The sequence below is a fragment of the Mustela nigripes genome, chromosome 14 (genome assembly GCF_022355385.1).
Source record: "Mustela nigripes isolate SB6536 chromosome 14, MUSNIG.SB6536, whole genome shotgun sequence".
NCBI lineage: Eukaryota > Metazoa > Chordata > Mammalia > Carnivora > Mustelidae > Mustela > Mustela nigripes.
The window spans coordinates 103,302,582-103,320,401 of NC_081570.1; the positions used below are offsets into that span (position 1 = coordinate 103,302,582).

At 38.6% G+C, this 17,820-nt stretch overlaps 1 protein-coding gene across 34 annotated transcripts in view; it reads left to right on the plus strand.

Moving 5' to 3' along the window:
* The window catches only part of LOC132001388 (myomegalin-like), a 217,780-nt gene that overhangs the window by 147,065 nt on the left and 52,895 nt on the right, over positions 1-17,820 (plus strand). For 33 of the 34 annotated variants that reach the window (XM_059375904.1, XM_059375903.1, XM_059375933.1 and 30 more), the window contains 7 exons: positions 577-744; positions 908-989; positions 4,306-4,397; positions 7,776-7,892; positions 8,273-8,410; positions 9,316-9,428; positions 10,568-10,695. In XM_059375904.1, coding sequence (XP_059231887.1) covers positions 577-744; positions 908-989; positions 4,306-4,397; positions 7,776-7,892; positions 8,273-8,410; positions 9,316-9,428; positions 10,568-10,695 — 838 coding nt within the window. Of the gene's footprint in view, positions 1-576; positions 745-907; positions 990-4,305; positions 4,398-7,775; positions 7,893-8,272; positions 8,411-9,315; positions 9,429-10,567; positions 11,070-17,820 lie in introns of those variants that run through there. The other variant, XM_059375926.1, reaches the window with a different exon arrangement.

Consider the following 17,820-nt stretch of genomic DNA (forward strand, 5'->3'; position numbering starts at 1 on the left):
GTTCTGGGCTCTTGTGATTCAGCAGAAAATATCATAGAACCTGCCCTTAGGAAACTTATATCCGGTTGATAGACAATGAACATATATCAGATAATGATAAGTGCATTGTAAAAACTTAGCAGGACAGGGAGAACTGGGAGTAGAGAAAGGTGGCTGTTGTAGACAGGATATGCAGAGGAGGCCAATCCGATAAGGTATCAGTAGGCAATGATGTAAAGAGAGCAAACCAAACAAATGGGTGGGTAAAGAACATCCAGGCCACAGGCACATGTTTCCCAGAGTAAAGGACATCAAACCAGAATCTAGTAATTTAGCCTGATAGAGTTCTGGCAGAGCCAATTTCAGATTGTTTGATCCATAATAGGTATGTTATATTCAGTTTTTCCAATGTTCTTCCTCTGAGAGACTTTCTTTCTACTCATCTGCTGTTTTTTCCCTATAAACTGAAAGCAAGGGAACTATTATAGGGGGGTGCACTGGCTTTTCATAAACAATTGTCTTTTAACGAATAACTTCAGAACACAAATTTTGTTCTCTAGAGTATCTTTCTAATGGTGTGTGTGATTTCCTTACTAGGCCGCTGCAGAGAAGATGGTACGAGCCCTGATGGAAAGAAATTCAGAATTACAGGCCCTGCGCCAGTATCTAGGAGGGAAGGACTTCATGGTGTCCCAAACCCTTATTTCTAACCAACCCACCGAAGTTACCTCCAGCCTCCCCCATCTTGGAGAACAGACTGATCAAGTAAGAATTACATGCTTATGTAAATGTTCATGCTAACTGCCTTTTTGTGTTAGAGGCATAAGTTTGGTCATTTTAATACCAAATTGTGAGAATATTCCAAATCCTTGTCATTGTGATCGTGGTTCCGTGCCTTTCTAAATTCTTTGGCTCTTCCAATTTTTAGGGTTCAGTGCATATACCCTCCAAAGATGATAGCATTTCATTGACTGCCAAAGGGGATACCAGTATACCCAGGTCCTCATTAGGTGAGTATCAAATTTAATTTCATTAAGGAATCTTCTGTCTTTTCTTTCTGTAACTTTGTTAATAGGTTTGGCCAAGGCTCTCTTTTCCTACCTTAATGGAAAAAAATAAGTTTAGATTCCCCCTGAAAGTCTGAAGACATGTCTCTCTTCTAGAAGGAACTACCCTTATTTTGTTGTTTTGGGTACACAGTTTGGTCCAGGGAAACTGCCTCCTGATTATTCTTAACAGATAGCTTTGCAGGGATTCAGAAATGCAAGAGGTAGTTTTTCCAGACATAATAGGACAATAGGACACAATAGGACCACGGGGCTGACACCTTCTCCTGGGTATCTTTCAAGCAGGCCGAGGTTACTCACAGTAACTTGACCTAACCTGTATTATAGTGTTAGGAGGGGGAGGCAGAGTACATTAAGTTATTTGCCAAGATCACAGCCATCTAAGAGATTATTGTAGGCCTTGAACTCCCTAAAAACAAATGAATTTTGGGAAGAGTATGAGCAAAATTTAAATGAGTGCTGGGTACTAGAGTCTCTGACTTTCATAGAGCAGAAGGTTGGGATCTAGGGTAGCTTCAAGGAAGAGATTTGCCCTGTGAGTTGTAGAAATAGGGGCTCACCATTATTAGTGAAATGGTAATTATAATGCTGTAAGAAAGGTTGTGGATTTGGAGAATTAACTTATGATTTTTTTTTTAATGATACTAAAAAATGCAAGGGGGTGCCTGGGTGGCTCAGTCAGTTAAGCATCCAACTCTTGATTTTCCTCAGGTCTTGATCTCAGGGTCATGAGTTCAGGCCCCATGTTGGGTTCCATGCTTGGCTGGGCATGGAGCTATTAAAAAAATAAAAATAAAAAAAAAGAATAAAAAGTTTGTGTCTTTGTTATAGTGTAAGGTATTATGGAATTCCATAGGTAAGTCATGCAAGTAGTTATTTTTTCTCAGGAAAACTTTGTTAGCCAAAGGTAAAGAATGCTAGATTTGTTTAATTTACTCCCTATTTACTTTTTTTTTTTTTTTTTTTTAAAATAATTTTTTTTTTTTTTTATTTTACTCCTTTTTTATTTTTTTTTTTTTTTTTTTTAAAGTACCTTTCTGCAATTTTTTATTTTGAAAATTTCAATCTTCTAGAAAAGTGGTAAAAATCATACAGTGAATATCCACAAAGACTTTCATTAAGATTTACCCCCTATTAACATTTTGCCACATTTGCCTTATTTCTTCCCATGCACACACACGAATGTTTTTTCTAAGCCATTTAAAAATTACTTAGATATCATGACACTTTATCTCTAAATACTTCATTTTGTATTTCCTGAGGGCAAGGGCTTTCTCCTACATAACTATAGTACAGTTATCACATTCAGAAAATTGAACCTTGGTATAGTCCTCGTACTTGACGTACAGTTCATATCCAGAGTTCCTGTTGTCCCACGAATGTTCCTGATGATTGGGTCTCCCCCTCTGGGACCATGTGTGCATTTAGTTGTCATGTCTCATCAGTCCCTTTAGTCTAGGACAGTTTTCTAGCCTTTTTTGGTCTTTTTTGACATTGGCATTTTTGAAGACTCTGGGCCAGCGAATGACCTTCAATCTGGCTCTGATTGTTTCCTCATGGTTCAATTCAAGTTCAGCATTTTTGGCAAGACTGCAAGTGTGAGGTCTTTCTCAGCACCCACATCAGGAGCATATGATAGCAGTTTGTGTTTTCCTTAGTTAAGATTGTATCTGCCAGAACTTTGCATTACGAAGACTCATTTCTCCCATTTCTCCCTGCAACCCAGCAGCCCGAGAGGTTGACTTTGTCCCCATGGCTACTCACCCAGGGCTTCCAGCATCCTGTCAGCCTTGCCTGAAGCAGCAATTACATTTAAAAAAGTGATTTATATTTCTAAAATTTCTTCCTGTGTATTAATTAGCACATGTTCTTTCATAAAGAGGTACCCTTTCCCCCACTCCATTTTTTAAAATATCAACATGTTCTAATATATTCTTTTAAAAAAATATTTTATTGTCTGTTTCTGTCTTTATTTCATTTGATGCCCAAATTACCCCCAGTTTGGCCAGTTGGGGCCCCTTCAAGCTGCTCCTTTGTCCTTTCGGTATGTTGTTATCAGTTTTTCGTCACTTCCACACTTGCTGCTACAATAAGGTGTCCTGTGATCACCTTTCCCTTTCCTGCCTCAGCCCTGGAACTGCCTGTTACTTCAAAGAGCTCTGGTTCCTTGAAGTTGGTTAAGTAGGTAATGGCATTTAGGTACTAATATCTGGCTATGAGATGGGCTCTTGGCCACAGGTATCATTTGCTTTTAGGCCCTTTTAGGTGAACAGAGCTAAGGGGTCTGTGTTTGTATTTGATACTGATTTCTCTCATTCTAATTTAATACCACAAGTTCTTTCCTTGCCTGATTTTGTATTTGTATCTGCCCTTTTTCTGACCTTGAGAAACCTGGTTACCTCTATCATGAAATATTTACCCACTTGCATAATACATAGAAGTAGTTTAGAATTGCTACATGAGTACCACTATCAGTAATAAGTCTATAAATAATGTTTAAGATTTTTAAAATTTTTTTTTAATCTTTAGACTATCTCCCACTGAGGGTATACAGTTAGAATAGTGAGTTCAAAAATTATTTGGATTAATTTTTTAAAATTTTGGGTGCTTATATTATCTATTATATAGGTTCATTTACTTATGTTAATATTCAGTTTTAGGCTTTTTCTTCCCCATTGTTATTGAACTAACTTTACACATTAACGTGGTTCAAAATTCAAATATATAAAAAAGTATGCTCAGAAGACCCATCAACTTCCCTAACATATCTCTTTGGTTTTCACCCCTCCCTTGAAGGCAACCAATTTAATTTCTAGGTTATCCTTCCTGTGTTTCTTTTTGCAAAGTAAGAGAACAGTCCTATGTCTATATGTGGTGTGTATGTGTATGTTCCTATTTCCCCCTTTCCTAATATAAAACAGACTACACTAGATGTATTCTTTTGTACCTAACTTGTTTTACTTAACAATGTTTCTTAGAAATTACTCCATATCAGTTCATAAACACTTTCCTCATCCTTTCTTAAAGTTGTATATAGTACCTTATTGCATGGATATACCGTGGTTTATTCAGTCTTCTTTTTATAGGCATGTTGATTGATTCAGTGTTTTATTATTACAAATAATTCTGCAATGAACAATCTGTGCATATATTTTTGTTGTCATGAGATTGTGTATTCAGAATAGATTCCACAGGAACAAAGCAGCAGAGGTCAGCGATGTTAGGGTGATTAAAATGAGTGCTATGTGGTCATTTTTAGGAGACTTGGACGCAGTTGCCGGGCTGGAAAAAGAATTGAATAATGCCAAAGAGGAACTTGAACTCATGGCTAAAAAAGAAAGAGAAAGTCGGGTGAGTGTTCTAGTGACCCTAATTTTAAAATTACTATTATTTTCTTCCAAAATAGTTTATATTTAAAAGAGTATAGTTGTCCAAATGTAATATCTAGGTCCAGATACAGAGTTTCCTTTCTGGAGAAAAGTAGAAATTGCTTTATATATACATTTTCTCAAAAGATGCTCTTTGGTAAATGGAGACCATTAAACTTTCAAGTGCTGAAAAGGCAAAGGCTGCTTTCTTTGCCCATTGCAGACTGGAATAATTGTAAAGAACTGGTGAAAAAATGACATACTGTATAATTGCTGCTTGGACTTATGACATTAGATCCATGAAATTACTTTAGAAACATGGAACAGAGGAATTTGGGGAATGATCGATAATGTTCATTGAGTACTTGCTATATGCAGTGTACTATTCTGAGTACTTAAATTAGCACCAAAGCTTATAGCTCTGCCAACTAGATGGTATTGGCCCTATTTTATATTTGAAGAAGGTGAAACACTGATTTTTTTTTTTTTTAAACGTGGAGGTAGGAAGGGGTCCCTGGGTGGCTCAGTCAGATGAGTGCCTGACTCTTGATTTCAGCCCAGTTTATGATCTCAAGGGTATGAGATTGAAGATTCTCTTTCTTCCTCTTCCCCTCTCCCCCACCTGCTTATGCATGCTCTCTCAAAAAAAACAAAATGAAAGCAAACCATGGAGGTGGGGAACTGTCATGTAACTAAGACATACCAAAGCAAAGATTTAAATTCAGGTCTTTTGTGACTCAAAATACTTGCCAAGAGGTCATTACTTGGAGCAGATCATTTTTCCATTATTCTGTATTTCTAGCAATAGAGTTTTCATGAATTCTCTTAGAAGCGGCCTCTTGGCTTTACAGAAGCCCTTCTCCTTCTCCCTCCCTTTACAGCAATTGTATGTCCAGCTGTGGTTTGCAAGAAGTATTAGGGCCACAGGACAGAGTTACCCACTAAAACTAAAAAGCTTTATGTTGCCAGGGCATCTATTTTGGAGGATCAAAAGTGCATGAAGTTTACCTGGCTAGTCACTTGGCTTCTCAGATTTGTTCCACCTCTTAGCCAGAGTTAGATCTAGAATATAAAACCCGTGTTCATATTCATGGTGAAATTATCTTGTACCTCTTAATTTCTCTTCTCATTACTATATTTCTTCTTATAACCAGCTTCCTGTTATATGCCTCAAGTTTTGAGGATATGAAATTGTGTGGCATTTACAAATACCAGTTTTAAAAATCCCCTAGCTCCCCTCCTTTTTTGGGATTTCTCCCTAGCCATTATCTGATTATTCATGTCAGGAGATTTTGGTTTCCATGTGCTGTTCCTGTTTTTCTCATATATACTTGATTCAGAGTAGTGTTACTTTTTGGTTCTGTCCTGTTTGGGGGATCATAAAATTAATAAGACTATGAATGGTTATTTTGAGTGAGTTATATTTGGCTGTGTTGCTTATTTTTGTGTCCTTAATTACCAGCCTCTTAGTTCAATGTGTGTGTGTACACACACACATTATCACATGCCCTCTGACACTAGATGTATACCAAAAGCCAAGTCGATTTTCTTGATTTTTTTAAGAAAAAAAAATTTTTTTTCCTACTCTCTTGAAGTCATAGTAGTAGTGGTAGTAGTAGTTAATTAACATTCACTAATTGCCTGCCAGGTGCTTTTAAATACATTTTCTTTATTCTCACATAGCGCTAAAAGGTAGGTATTATTTCTGTTTTACAATTGAGGAAACTGAAGCTCAGTTTAAATGCCTTATAGGGAGATTATGCCAAGATTTAAAACCCAAAATCCATGTCTGCCTGACTGCAGACCTTTATCTTGCTATAATAATGTTTTCTTCCTCATGTTTGAATTTTTCTTCTATGGAGCAAATACCTGGCTATATAATGATAGAGGTCTCTGAAGAGGACTACTAATAGCACTCATTTCCCATACCCAAGATCTGAACAAATGGAGAGATAAAACAAGGTCATGGCAGACAGTTTGGTATTTTATCGATTGCATTACTGATAAAGTAGAGAATGTAATCCAAGAATCAGCAGGCCTGTTAGCCAATTTCCCAGAATTGGTAGACTTACCTGCCTAATCACAGATGACACTGGGCCTTGGCAGCCACTCTACATGGTGAGGAAGAGCCTGCTCTTGGAGAAGCAGTGGCAAAAACAGGCTTGCTGCAGGCAGGTGCCTCCCAAAAAGAAAGCTGGAGCTAAGTCAAGCATGCTTGGTTTATTCTTCCCCAACGTACCACTCAGATAAGTCCTTTACCCTGACTGGCGCTGGCTAAAGGGAGTGGAGAAAGGTCAGGAGTTACATTAACTGAGGTCCTTCAACCTGGAAGGAAACGGGAGAAGCATTTCTTCCTAACATGCCGCAGGAGCTCAGAGCATCAAATACTTTGAGTAGTTATAAATTATTACCAGCCCATATAGTGAACTATCAGCATCGGTGGAATTCAAAATAAAATTTTTACTGTTTATAACTTACATTTTATATCTTAAAGAAACAGGTGCTGCTTTCTTTAGGAAGCTTGGCTATACCTTAAACTAGCTGTGTGTTATCTCTCTTCTTTGTCACACCTATTTCCTTTAATTATCTCCAGATAGTTCCTTACAGGGGGTGCCTGGGTGGCTCAGTCAGTTAAGCTTCTGCCTTCGGCTTAGATCGTGATCCCAAGGTCCTGGGATTGAGCCCTGCGTCTGGTTCCCTGCTCAGCGGGGAGCTTCCTTCTCCCTCTACCTACTTCTCCATTGCTTGTGCTCTCCCTCCATCTCTCTCTGACAGATAAATAAGTAACCCCCCCCACCACCAAAAGTTCCTTACAATGTGTACTTACAAATAACTTGCCCTTACTATAAAGAGTATATTGATCTGTAGAATCTGCAGGAAAGTCATTATAACCTTGAGTTCTGAGTCTGCTTCCTGGGGAGTTCACATTCTGGATCTCCCCCTTTCTAGCTCTGTGACTTTGCACAGGGTCCTTAAGTTCTCTACACCTCAGTCACCTCCTCTGTAAACTGGAGAATAGTAGAGTAGTGATCCTGTAGAGTTGGTGGGAGGATTCACCCATCTGCTCATTTTTGAAGCAGCATAATCTCATCAATTAAGCAAATTTGAAATATTTTCTAGTGCTAATTAAAGTGGAGGACATCCTTAAATCTACCATTACTCCCATGGAACACCCTTTGGTACCCCACCGTGTGGTTTATTGATCTGACCCGATTGAGCACTATTCATCTTGTAGTTGGCACTTACATGATAGGCTGATGGTGATACAACATGGAAGAACCTTGGCCTCAGGGTTAAAATGTGAATGTGACATATCTTGCTTCCTCTGCACACTGACTTCCAGGATCTCTTCTCTCCACAGATGGAACTTTCTGCACTACAGTCCATGGTGGCCGTGCAAGAGGAAGAGCTGCAGGTGCAGGCTGCCGACATGGAGTCCCTGACCAGGAACATACAGATTAAAGAAGACCTCATAAAGGTCCTTCCCAGCTTTCTCAAGATCCTTGGAAGTGATTACAGCTCAGAATACCTGTAGGGCATCCTCAAATGACACTTGGATACCCTGAGTCCCTTTGGCCAGTCCTTAGTTCCTTGATGCACTGTCAGTTTGAGCCTCTTAATATCACCATATTCTTTCTGACTTATATTGGCATTGCTGAAATTTCACAAAGAATGTACTGTTTCATATGGCTTACCCATATTCTGCTGGCAAGTACAGCAGACTGTTTCAGGGAAATCTGCTCCTTTTCTCCTCTGCTAGATAGCCATCAACAGCCCCAGGATTGAGTCGCACACTCCACTGACTGAGCCGTCCAGGCACCCCACATTTTTATTACTAGTTTTTTTCTTGACTTTTAGGATCTGCAGATGCAACTGGTTGATCCTGAAGACATACCAGCTATGGAACGCCTGACCCAAGAAGTCTTACTTCTTCGGGAAAAAGTCGCTTCAGTAGAATCACAGGGTCAAGAGACTTTAGGAAATCGAAGACAACAAGTAAGTCATTGGAATATAAGCATTTTTATGGTGGAACAAATGGTGGAAAACCTGTCAATCTCAGTGATCTCTGAAGGAGATCAAACCCTTGCATGTTTGTTAATGGAGCTTCATAGAGAATCTCTGCTCTGAAGTTGCCTCACCTTGGTCAGCCTCAGCAAGAAGTGCCCCTAACATTTGTAATTCCTTTCTAGCTACTACCTTGTAGCTGACCTCTCTTCAGTGCCAGACTTTTAAAAAAAGACCTGCTTGCCTGTGCTCCTGTCTGTTATCCTCTCTCTCACAAACTACTCGTTTCACTCCAATCCTGGCTTTTAAGTCAAGCAGTTCACTTACAAGACCTCTCTGCTGGTTGTGATACGTCATGGCTCATGTTCTGTACAGCACTTATTGTAGGGCTTACTGCGACACAGGTCTGTGATTGATGGTGTCCCCACCACCCATTACACATAGTACACTTATCCCTAAAATAGAGCCTGGCGCATAGAATGTGCTCAGTAAATATTTATTGAATGAATGAAGAATACCAGTAAGTCCTGCTTTATGTCTCCTCCTGCCCTTCCTCCCTTTCCCTTGCACTCCCTTCTTTCTCTCAGCTCTTCCCTGTGCTTCTGGCATCTCTCTCCTTCTTCTTGCTCTCATGTTTGACTTCTGCCCTATAGTTTTAAAGATTAGAAAAAAAAAGATAATGTGCCATTGATTTGAAAACTGTAAAATATAATAGAAAGTTTTAAGCAAGTAGAAGAGAGTGAACTTTTTTGGTCCTAGTGCATGCAAGTCCATTCCTTTGGCTGCTTTCTCAGGATCCGCTGTGGCTTCATGTCTCATGTCTGTCTGCAGACATGAGATCCGCTGTGGCTTCACATCTCATGTCTGTCTGCATATTGCTTTTGCTGTTTCCTCAGTTACTGCTGATGCTCGAAGGGCTGGTAGATGAACGGAGTCGGCTCAATGAGGCTCTGCAAGCAGAGAGACAGCTCTATAGCAGTCTGGTGAAGTTCCATGCCCATCCAGAGAGGTAGGAGAGTGACGGCAGTGTTTACCCTTCTGTTCCTCTTCAGGTTCAGATGCTTATGATTTCAAAGCAGGGAGGGAAAAAAATCAGACAATTACTAGGAATACTCAGTTTGTCATTTGTTGTTTGTGGATCTCTCAGAGCCTAGTGTTTAAGTGTTAAGTCAGAAATAGTGCCTATCTCATACAGCTACACACTGATCAAATGAGACTTGTCAGGTGTCTACAGCAATTCCTTGTGTACAGTAAACACTCAGTGTTTTCTTTTCCTTCCTCTGCTTCATGTCCTGGTAAGGGCTGTTCCATTCCAAGAGTGAGGATATAAAGGGTATTGATACCGAATATCATTGAAGAAAATATATTTATCATGATGGCTGATATCAACCCAGAATCACTGATAGCCATCATGGTGAATATATTTGCTTGTACTTCTTGATTTTTGGTCATATATATTATATCATTCTGGTTCATTTTATATTCCCCCCCTTTTTTTTTTTCTGCATTCTGCCTTCTCCCCTTGTCCCTTTTGCTTTTTCCTAATTTTTATTTTTTTACTATTCATTTTCTTCTAGGTGATTGTTCAGTTTAAGCATTCTTTTTCTTTCTACTTCAGGTAAATAAAGGCAGGGGAAAGATACAGTAAGGACCAGTTGATTATATTACTTTTTAAAGAATCTCTGGATCTTTAGTCTCTATGAGCCAGATTCCTTTTCAGCGCTCTGTCCAGTCTGGTTACCAAATGAGAGAACACAGATCTTCAGTAGTGCTTGGCTCAGTCCTACTTGGCTCAGTAATGTTTCAGTTTGCATTTAGTTTTTCCGATTTTGTTTTTTCAGAAACTAATACTCATCAAAAAGTGAAATTTCTCCTATGTTGACTATACAGACATAAGTCCTAGGATCTATAATTTTACATGATACTAGCCCACAATCTAGCATAAAGAGGCAAGCTTTAAAGAAAGGAGCTGGCCTTGCTATTCAACTACCTGCAGTGAAGGATAACAGTGCCCAAACACAGACTGTGTTTACTTCTTGTGTCCTAGAGAGCATCCTTTAGAAAGTCTCCTGGCTCTTTGGAAGTATATGTGGATTCATTATAGTTGGTGGCTAATCCATTTTCCTTCCATGTGGCATGTTTACTCAGCTCTGAGAGAGACCAAACTCTGCAGGTGGAACTAGAAGGGGCCCAGGTGATACGCAGTCGGCTAGAAGAAGTTCTTGGAAGAAGCCTGGAGCGCCTAAGCAGGCTGGAGACCCTGGCTGCCATTGGAGGTGGGGAACTGGAAAGTGTGCGAGTTCGTCACAAGCATGCCTTCTGAGCACTGGCGGGTCAGCCTGCAGCCCAGGATGGAAAACCTTGTTTGCACTAACCCAAGAGCTTTGTCTGACTCTGGCAGAATTAAATGATGACTTGCTAACGGTAGAACTGTTACAAGTAGCATCAACTACAGAGTGAAACTCACTTTAGTCTACCTGAATGGCACTGTACATACCATCTTGGAGTTGAGTGGTGGAGGTTACAAAGTGTATGTGTACCTTTTAAAGCATTCCATTTCAGTTCTCCCACCCATATTCACTCTTTTCCTCGGCCCCTCCTTGTTCCCCCATCTCTTCCCCTGGGCCAATAAAGTTTATTCCTCCCCTGCTCTCACCGTCCATTTCATATGTTCCATATCATGTCATAAATGCATGCATGCGTATTATTTTTGCCATCAGCCAACTCCTGCTCTTTGAGTGAGATGATTTTTTTTAATCAAATAAAAGTTTCAAGATGAAAGAGAAAGAGATTAAATGTCTTTATAGGAATTACTTTGCAGAAGTGGTATAATCCTTATCAGAAAGTAATCAAAGCCAAGTCTTGCCATAGCAGACTACAAGTATTAGAAGGGTCAAGTCAGTGAGAGGAGGCAAAGGCAGTTCAGGTGTTTATAGGAAACCTTTTCTGAGAGTGTTCCAGAGGTGATAGTTGAATAATAGTGATAGTGAAATTAGATTAGGTGCAGATTAAATTCCATTAATATTTTTCCTTTAAACCAAGAGTGTTATGTAGTCAGAACATGATTTCAATAAAAACTCATTTCAGTTTTCAAACATGGAATTTGGGGAACAGGGGTTGAGGCTTTCCGACATGTATTTCAGAATCATGATTCTTTATGTAAAAAGCTCATTTCAAATGTAATGTTCCCTTTTAAATTCATCATTTCACCAAATTACTTATTGCAGCTAGAGATTTGGTAGTGGCACGAGATGGAGTCCTATGTTTTTTCATGTTTTACTGCTTAAACATTACTCCATTAAAATAAGTAATAGGCTTTGAAGTGTTGTTAGAATAGTTTAGAAAGAACTGTCGTTGACTGGGTTCATAGGTTTCGGTCATTGAGTGCTTTCTTACAGCAGCATGACAGGCATGAGGAAGGGTGTTCTGGAGCTTGCGTTTCTGCTTGCTTAAATGTCAAGAGCATAAAAAGTAGTCAGGATTACTTTGGAGCTTCGCAGATTCAACACCATGAGGTTTCATATTTATGTTGGTTATAAATTTCCTAGATTAGAAGCTGAGATTTCAGGTTTTTAACATGGACTTCAGTGGACAGGGAGTGAGGCTCTCCAGCACCATAAAGGTGACAGAGTACTCTTTCTCAACGAGGGGGCACACTATGAGTTTTCTGTTTTCCCTCCATTATTCACATGACTCTTTAATTTCTTTCATATTCATGTGTTGACTTGGGTTGCCTTACATTCTAAATTCTGTCTAGCTTTCTGCAACCTTAGCCGTGCCTGTAACAACAGATAGAACATCAGTCAAACCAAAGTGGGCAGGGAAGAAAATGTTCTACTGGAGAAACACCCTGGGATTTTCTGATGAAATATTTTGCAAAAGATTGATAACTGTAAGCCTTCCTCTTAATGAGATGCTTTCCACTTTTCTTGGCCTTTAGGGTGGGGAGTCATTTAAGGAAGCAATAGGAAGTGTAAGCAGAACCACCCACTTTCCTAGTCTTCTAATCTTTAGAGACCTTTTCCTGCACAAAACTTTCTGTAATTTTCTAGAAGGAAAGAGGGGGTAATTGAACTTACAAAATGTCAACCCAACAAAGACTAGTCTGCCATATGATTATAAGACATTTAGGAAGTGTTTTTCCTTAATTTTGCTAATAGACCAAGGAAGCTTTCTAAGTGTCCTGTTAAGATTCAACTGTGGGTGATTCTTGGGTTCTACTGGCTTATAGTGATTACAGTAATTTCTAATTATTGCCCATCATCCTCCAAGAGTAGGAATTTCCCTTGGTATCTTGGACTGTTACTAAGTGTTAGAAATACTAAGGTGGCTGGATGAATATTGAGAAAACCAACTTCCTATTGAAAAATGATTGAAATAGATTAGTGGGAAAAAGTAAGTGAATTCTGATTCTAATTTGGATCCTGAAGAGACAGACTAACTTGTGCTACAGTTACTCACCCTTAATATTGGTCCTTGGGAAACATTTTAAATAATTAAGTGATTTTTGTGGCAAAGGATAAACTAAGCGGTTGATCCTGATACTCTAGATGTGACTAAAATCTGCTGCTAACGTCCTAGAATGAGGCTTGCCAACCGTGCTTACCTGAGAGAGTTTGCTAGTCTAAAAATTTTGTAGGATGATTTGGCATCTTATTAGAGAACTCTGCTCTGATGAATTTTCTTCTGTAAACTCACATATAGATGATGCTGTCATTGGCCACGTCATTCATGGAATTTTACTTACCATGATGCAGTATGATTCCGTTCTCTCTCCAGGAGCACAGACCCTTTCTCTTACTGGATTATTCTACCTTCATCAGGCATTTTTCAGCCTTACAATAATTTTAGAGAAAGCATCATGGGCTTGTAGAACCTTGTGTTTGAATTTAAAAAAGAAAATCATCTTGAAATGAATGAGTTAAACCTAGGTCATGATTAATTAGAAGCACAGAACTTAAATTGAGAAAAATCCATATTGATAGATTTGTTTTTACTTATATTTCCTTTTTGAATCATAGCAAATATACAAAGCAATGGTTGTAAGAGTCAGGGGAGATGAAGTCTATAGTTCTTAGATCTGAAGAGTTGAAAAGGACCTCCAGGAACATTTATTTGAAGAGTGAAATGGAAGTCCTTTTGATCGATATTTCCCTTAAATGCTTTTCTGTTGCAGATGTCTGATGATTATTAGTGCCTAGTAAAAGTCAACATTTTTCTGTTGTAAGCTATTTAGCCAAGTTATTATTTTGGAAAGGAACTACTTGGCTATTTTAATATTGGTCAGCCTTTTGCTTTGGTAGGTGTGCTCTTATCCTGAATCTCACCCATACCTGCTTCTCCATTTACTGCGGACAGCAGCATATTTTTGGTACCTCTACTTCCTTTTTCATAGTTTAAAAAGATTTGTCAGTGTCATTTTATATACAGTAAGAGAGCTATAAAGATTAAGAGAATTGTGACCTTTCCAGGATATTAGATCCTAGCCACAAAAAGTTTCCTGGAGGGCTCTTTAGTATATTCTCCTTGCACAGTTTATACCTGAGATGCCTGGGACAGATAAAAGACCTTTCCTAAACCTAAAAGACCTTTCACTTTGATGCTTATTTATGCTAATTTGGTATGTGGGCCTGGGAAGTTTGGTTCACAGATTCAAAACAGTTCAAGAAAATTGATGTTAGTTCTGTCTCTCTTCCAGTTTGATCTAGGATTCTCTGATCAGGGAAAGGAGAAACAGATCAGACTATACCAAAAATTGCTCTTTTTATTGAGGAATAAAAGTTGACTTACCTACGGTCACTTCCCTTTGGACTATAAACCTTAAAGGGACATATTTCAGTTCCTTAGCTTTCCTTGGGCAGCTGGTATTAGCAAGCCCTAGTTCCTGTTTGTTAGGATAAGGTTGTTGTTTTCTGGTTCCGTGGTCCTTTATTTATTTAAATTTTTGGAAGATTTTTATTTTTATTTATTTGAGAAAGAGCACAAGTCAGGGGGATGGGGGTGGGAGAAGCAGACTCCCCACTGAGCAGGGAACCTGACTCAACTTGAGCTTGATTCCAGGACTCTGGGTTCATGACCTGAGCTGAAGGCAGATACCCAACTGACTGAGATGTCCAGGCTCACCTCATGGTCTTTTAATATGAAAAATATAAGTTTGATGTCCCTGAAAAACTCAAGTTGCCTCTTCAACTAGGGCCTCAGTAGTAATTCTGCGGGTCTGGAGCCAGTGCCCTGCAGGGAAATGTGACAATCGGTCCCATGAAACTAGGAAGAAATGGTAGGAACCCATGCCCTTTCCATCTTGCCTTGTAGAAATAGTACTACAGGCAGATTAAATGAAATTGGCTTTCTTTTTCAGAAACTAACATCATTTGAGACCTGAACATGTAGAATATTTTCTCTTTTAAGGTTAAAATTTAGAGAGCTTTTTTCTCCCTTTGGTCATGAAGAACCATCGGTACTGTAGGAAGAGTAGCTAGGAATATGGAGCTTATATGAAGCAACCTGGTAATAAAAATTAGAAGGAATGAGTGAGTGGGACAATGTATCAGAGTGATTTCTGTAGGTTAATAGTTTTTGAGTCTTACAACATTTTGGAATATAGATTTAAGACATCTTCTCACTAGACATTTAGAGTAATAACTTTGTTGAACAACTTTATTATAATTAGAAGACAGGAATGTTGCTTTTAAGTAGTATGAGTATTGACAAAAGGTAAGTCCTCAACTTCTTTATATGTAATCACATGAGCCAGGCCAAATTTCCCAGATAAAAAATTTGCATTGTAATTTGCTTCCAGTAGAGGATGAGAAGTGGAAGGGAAACAACATGTAAAGCTGACAATATGAATTTTAACAGATTTCCAAAAAGAATGATTAAACTTACAAAGTGATGTACTGATTCTTTTTGCATTACTTCCCCTTTACGTTGTTTAATGTCAAGTTACAGAAATAAACTTTTTTTTTTTTCAGAAATAAACTTTTTTATTTATCATACTGTTTTCCTTTTGCCAAAGCTAGGATATAACCGGAAGTTCGGCAAGAAAATCTTAGATAGAAAATAATACAAAGAACAGGGGTGTTAAGTAGATGAGCTAAATTGGTTTCGTTGTTCCCTTTAAAAACTCATAATTGTTTAGCGCATGCATGTAGCTTTGCTTTTAGTCTATAACATAAGTCTGTAGTGCTTCCTTTTGCAATTACCAAAACCATTGCTCTAAAATACCAACCTCTCAGTCTGTAAACTTTAGAGGCATGTGTGTGTACAAGTATGTCCTAAAAGTCATGAATTTTTGTTTCGACAAAGTATTCAGTTTGATAATAAAAGCAGTTTTACTTTCATCAAAATTTTCATCGTAGGGCTGTTGAGAAAAAGTAAAGCGATTTCATAACAATTTAAATGAAGAAGGAAGTGACATGTTAAATGTCCAATAACTTGGTGTTAGATTATTTATAGGACCATTTTCTCACCCAAATAAGCTGTATATTTTCCTCTGGAAATTCGTTTCTCTCAATGTTAAACTGTGTTAACATTTGTGCTGAAGTGCAGAGTGTTCTTTTTAATACATAAGTGTTAGAATTTCAGCTACTTTAGTTGAGACACAGGAAATTGTTACTGATCCAATAAAAGTATCAAAGGCCAAACAGTAACCATTTGGTTTCATTCTTGAAAAGATGGATGAGAAGAGAAGTAGAGAAAACTCATGTCTTTTTTGTTTGTTTCCTTATAGGAGAATCAGTATTAAAAATCCAAGTCAAAGTTAAGGCTCTGGAATGAGTGGATGCTTTTGTGATTTATTTAACTAGAGAAGGGAAAAGGAAGAAACCTGGATTGTTCTTCTCTCAAGGAAGTGAGACTAAAGAAACAGCATTTCATTTCCCCCCCAAATGTGAAATGAACTCCCTTACCTTAAAAACTCTTTCTTGTTCTCCTTGCTGAAGGAGAGCAGTAGTAAGCAGGATAGAGGTGTGAGGAGTGAGCTTTTAATGGTGGGTGGTGCTCTCCCCTAAATGTTCCTGGAAAGGTCTGCTACTTGTGTTCTTTGAAGAAAAGAAAAGAAACCATGAGCAGGAGGAACTCCTTGATGTTACAGAATTATAAGTCCCCTGGAAAACTGCTTTCTGAATAAAGTACAAGCTAGGAAGCTGCTTGAGAGGTGTTTCCCTCTATAGACCAAGCTACACCATAAAGGGGCTCAGCAAACAGCAGGGGCTCGGCCGCAGACACCAGTTTTCTTTCCTAGCTACTTCTGTCCCATGAGCAGACTCTGTCTAGTGGAAGACTTCTACTTCTCAGCAGAAGCTTATGGAGGACTATGTGAAACCTTAAAGTTCTTTTATGGTCCTGAAGGGAATGGATGCTGAGTTTGACAGGAGACCTTTTCTGTTGGATTCTGTCATACAGTATCATCATACTTAAGTCAGGGATAGTTAGTTGGCTCATGACGTGAACATGGAAGAGTTCTCATAATACAGGTGCCTAAGAGTGAAGGTGAGATGTCCCAGAGTATCTGGTACAAGAGCCTGGTGCTGAGGGAAGACCAGCCAGGGGCTTGGCACCGCATGCTTACTCATGCTGTACAGTTTTTGTTCTTTGAATCCCCTTTCAAAATTAGTCAAATAGGATTTCTGCTACGTTCTGAGTAACTATATGGGAAATACCACTCCTCTTCTGTGGGTTGAATATAAATAGCTTAAAGGGAAAACAATAATGACTGTATAGTAGAATTTAGAGAAAATGGTCTTGTCATAACCCAGTTCGGGCTCATTACTGAAGAATTAACAGTCTATGATTTTTCCTCTAAGGCTTATTCATACATGATGGAGTTTTAAGGCAGTTATAATGTAATAATGATGAATCCTATTTGTAAAAGCACCTGTCCAAAGGAATTCATCCTACTTTACTGACAACTCTGTTTTTTCAACTGTCCTGTGAAGGAGAGAGACCAAAAGTATTACTTCAAGCCTCCTGTTGGGGGAAACAGAAATTTATAAGTAAGGAAGTGCAGATAAGTGCAATCAAGATCATCCAATTATAACATTAAGTATAAAATTTATCTCTGCAGATTACACTTAGGTTCCATGGCCACCTTTTTTCAGCCCACAGACCATGTCAGTTTACTAATGATAATAATGCTTAAAGGCAATATTTAATGCATATACACTGTTTGCCAAACACTGTTCTAAGCACTTCAAACACAACAAATCCTTTGAAGTTCACTAGTGAATGACTCTCTGGCGTGGATATCACTGTTTCCCCTACTTAGTAAGTAAGGAAACGGAGTTACAGAAAGGTTGTGGCTTGCCTAATAGGGTCACAGAACTAATGATAGAAGCAAAAATCAAACCCAGACAGTTGGGCTTCAGGGTCCATATTCTTTTTTTTTTTTTTTTTTTTAATTT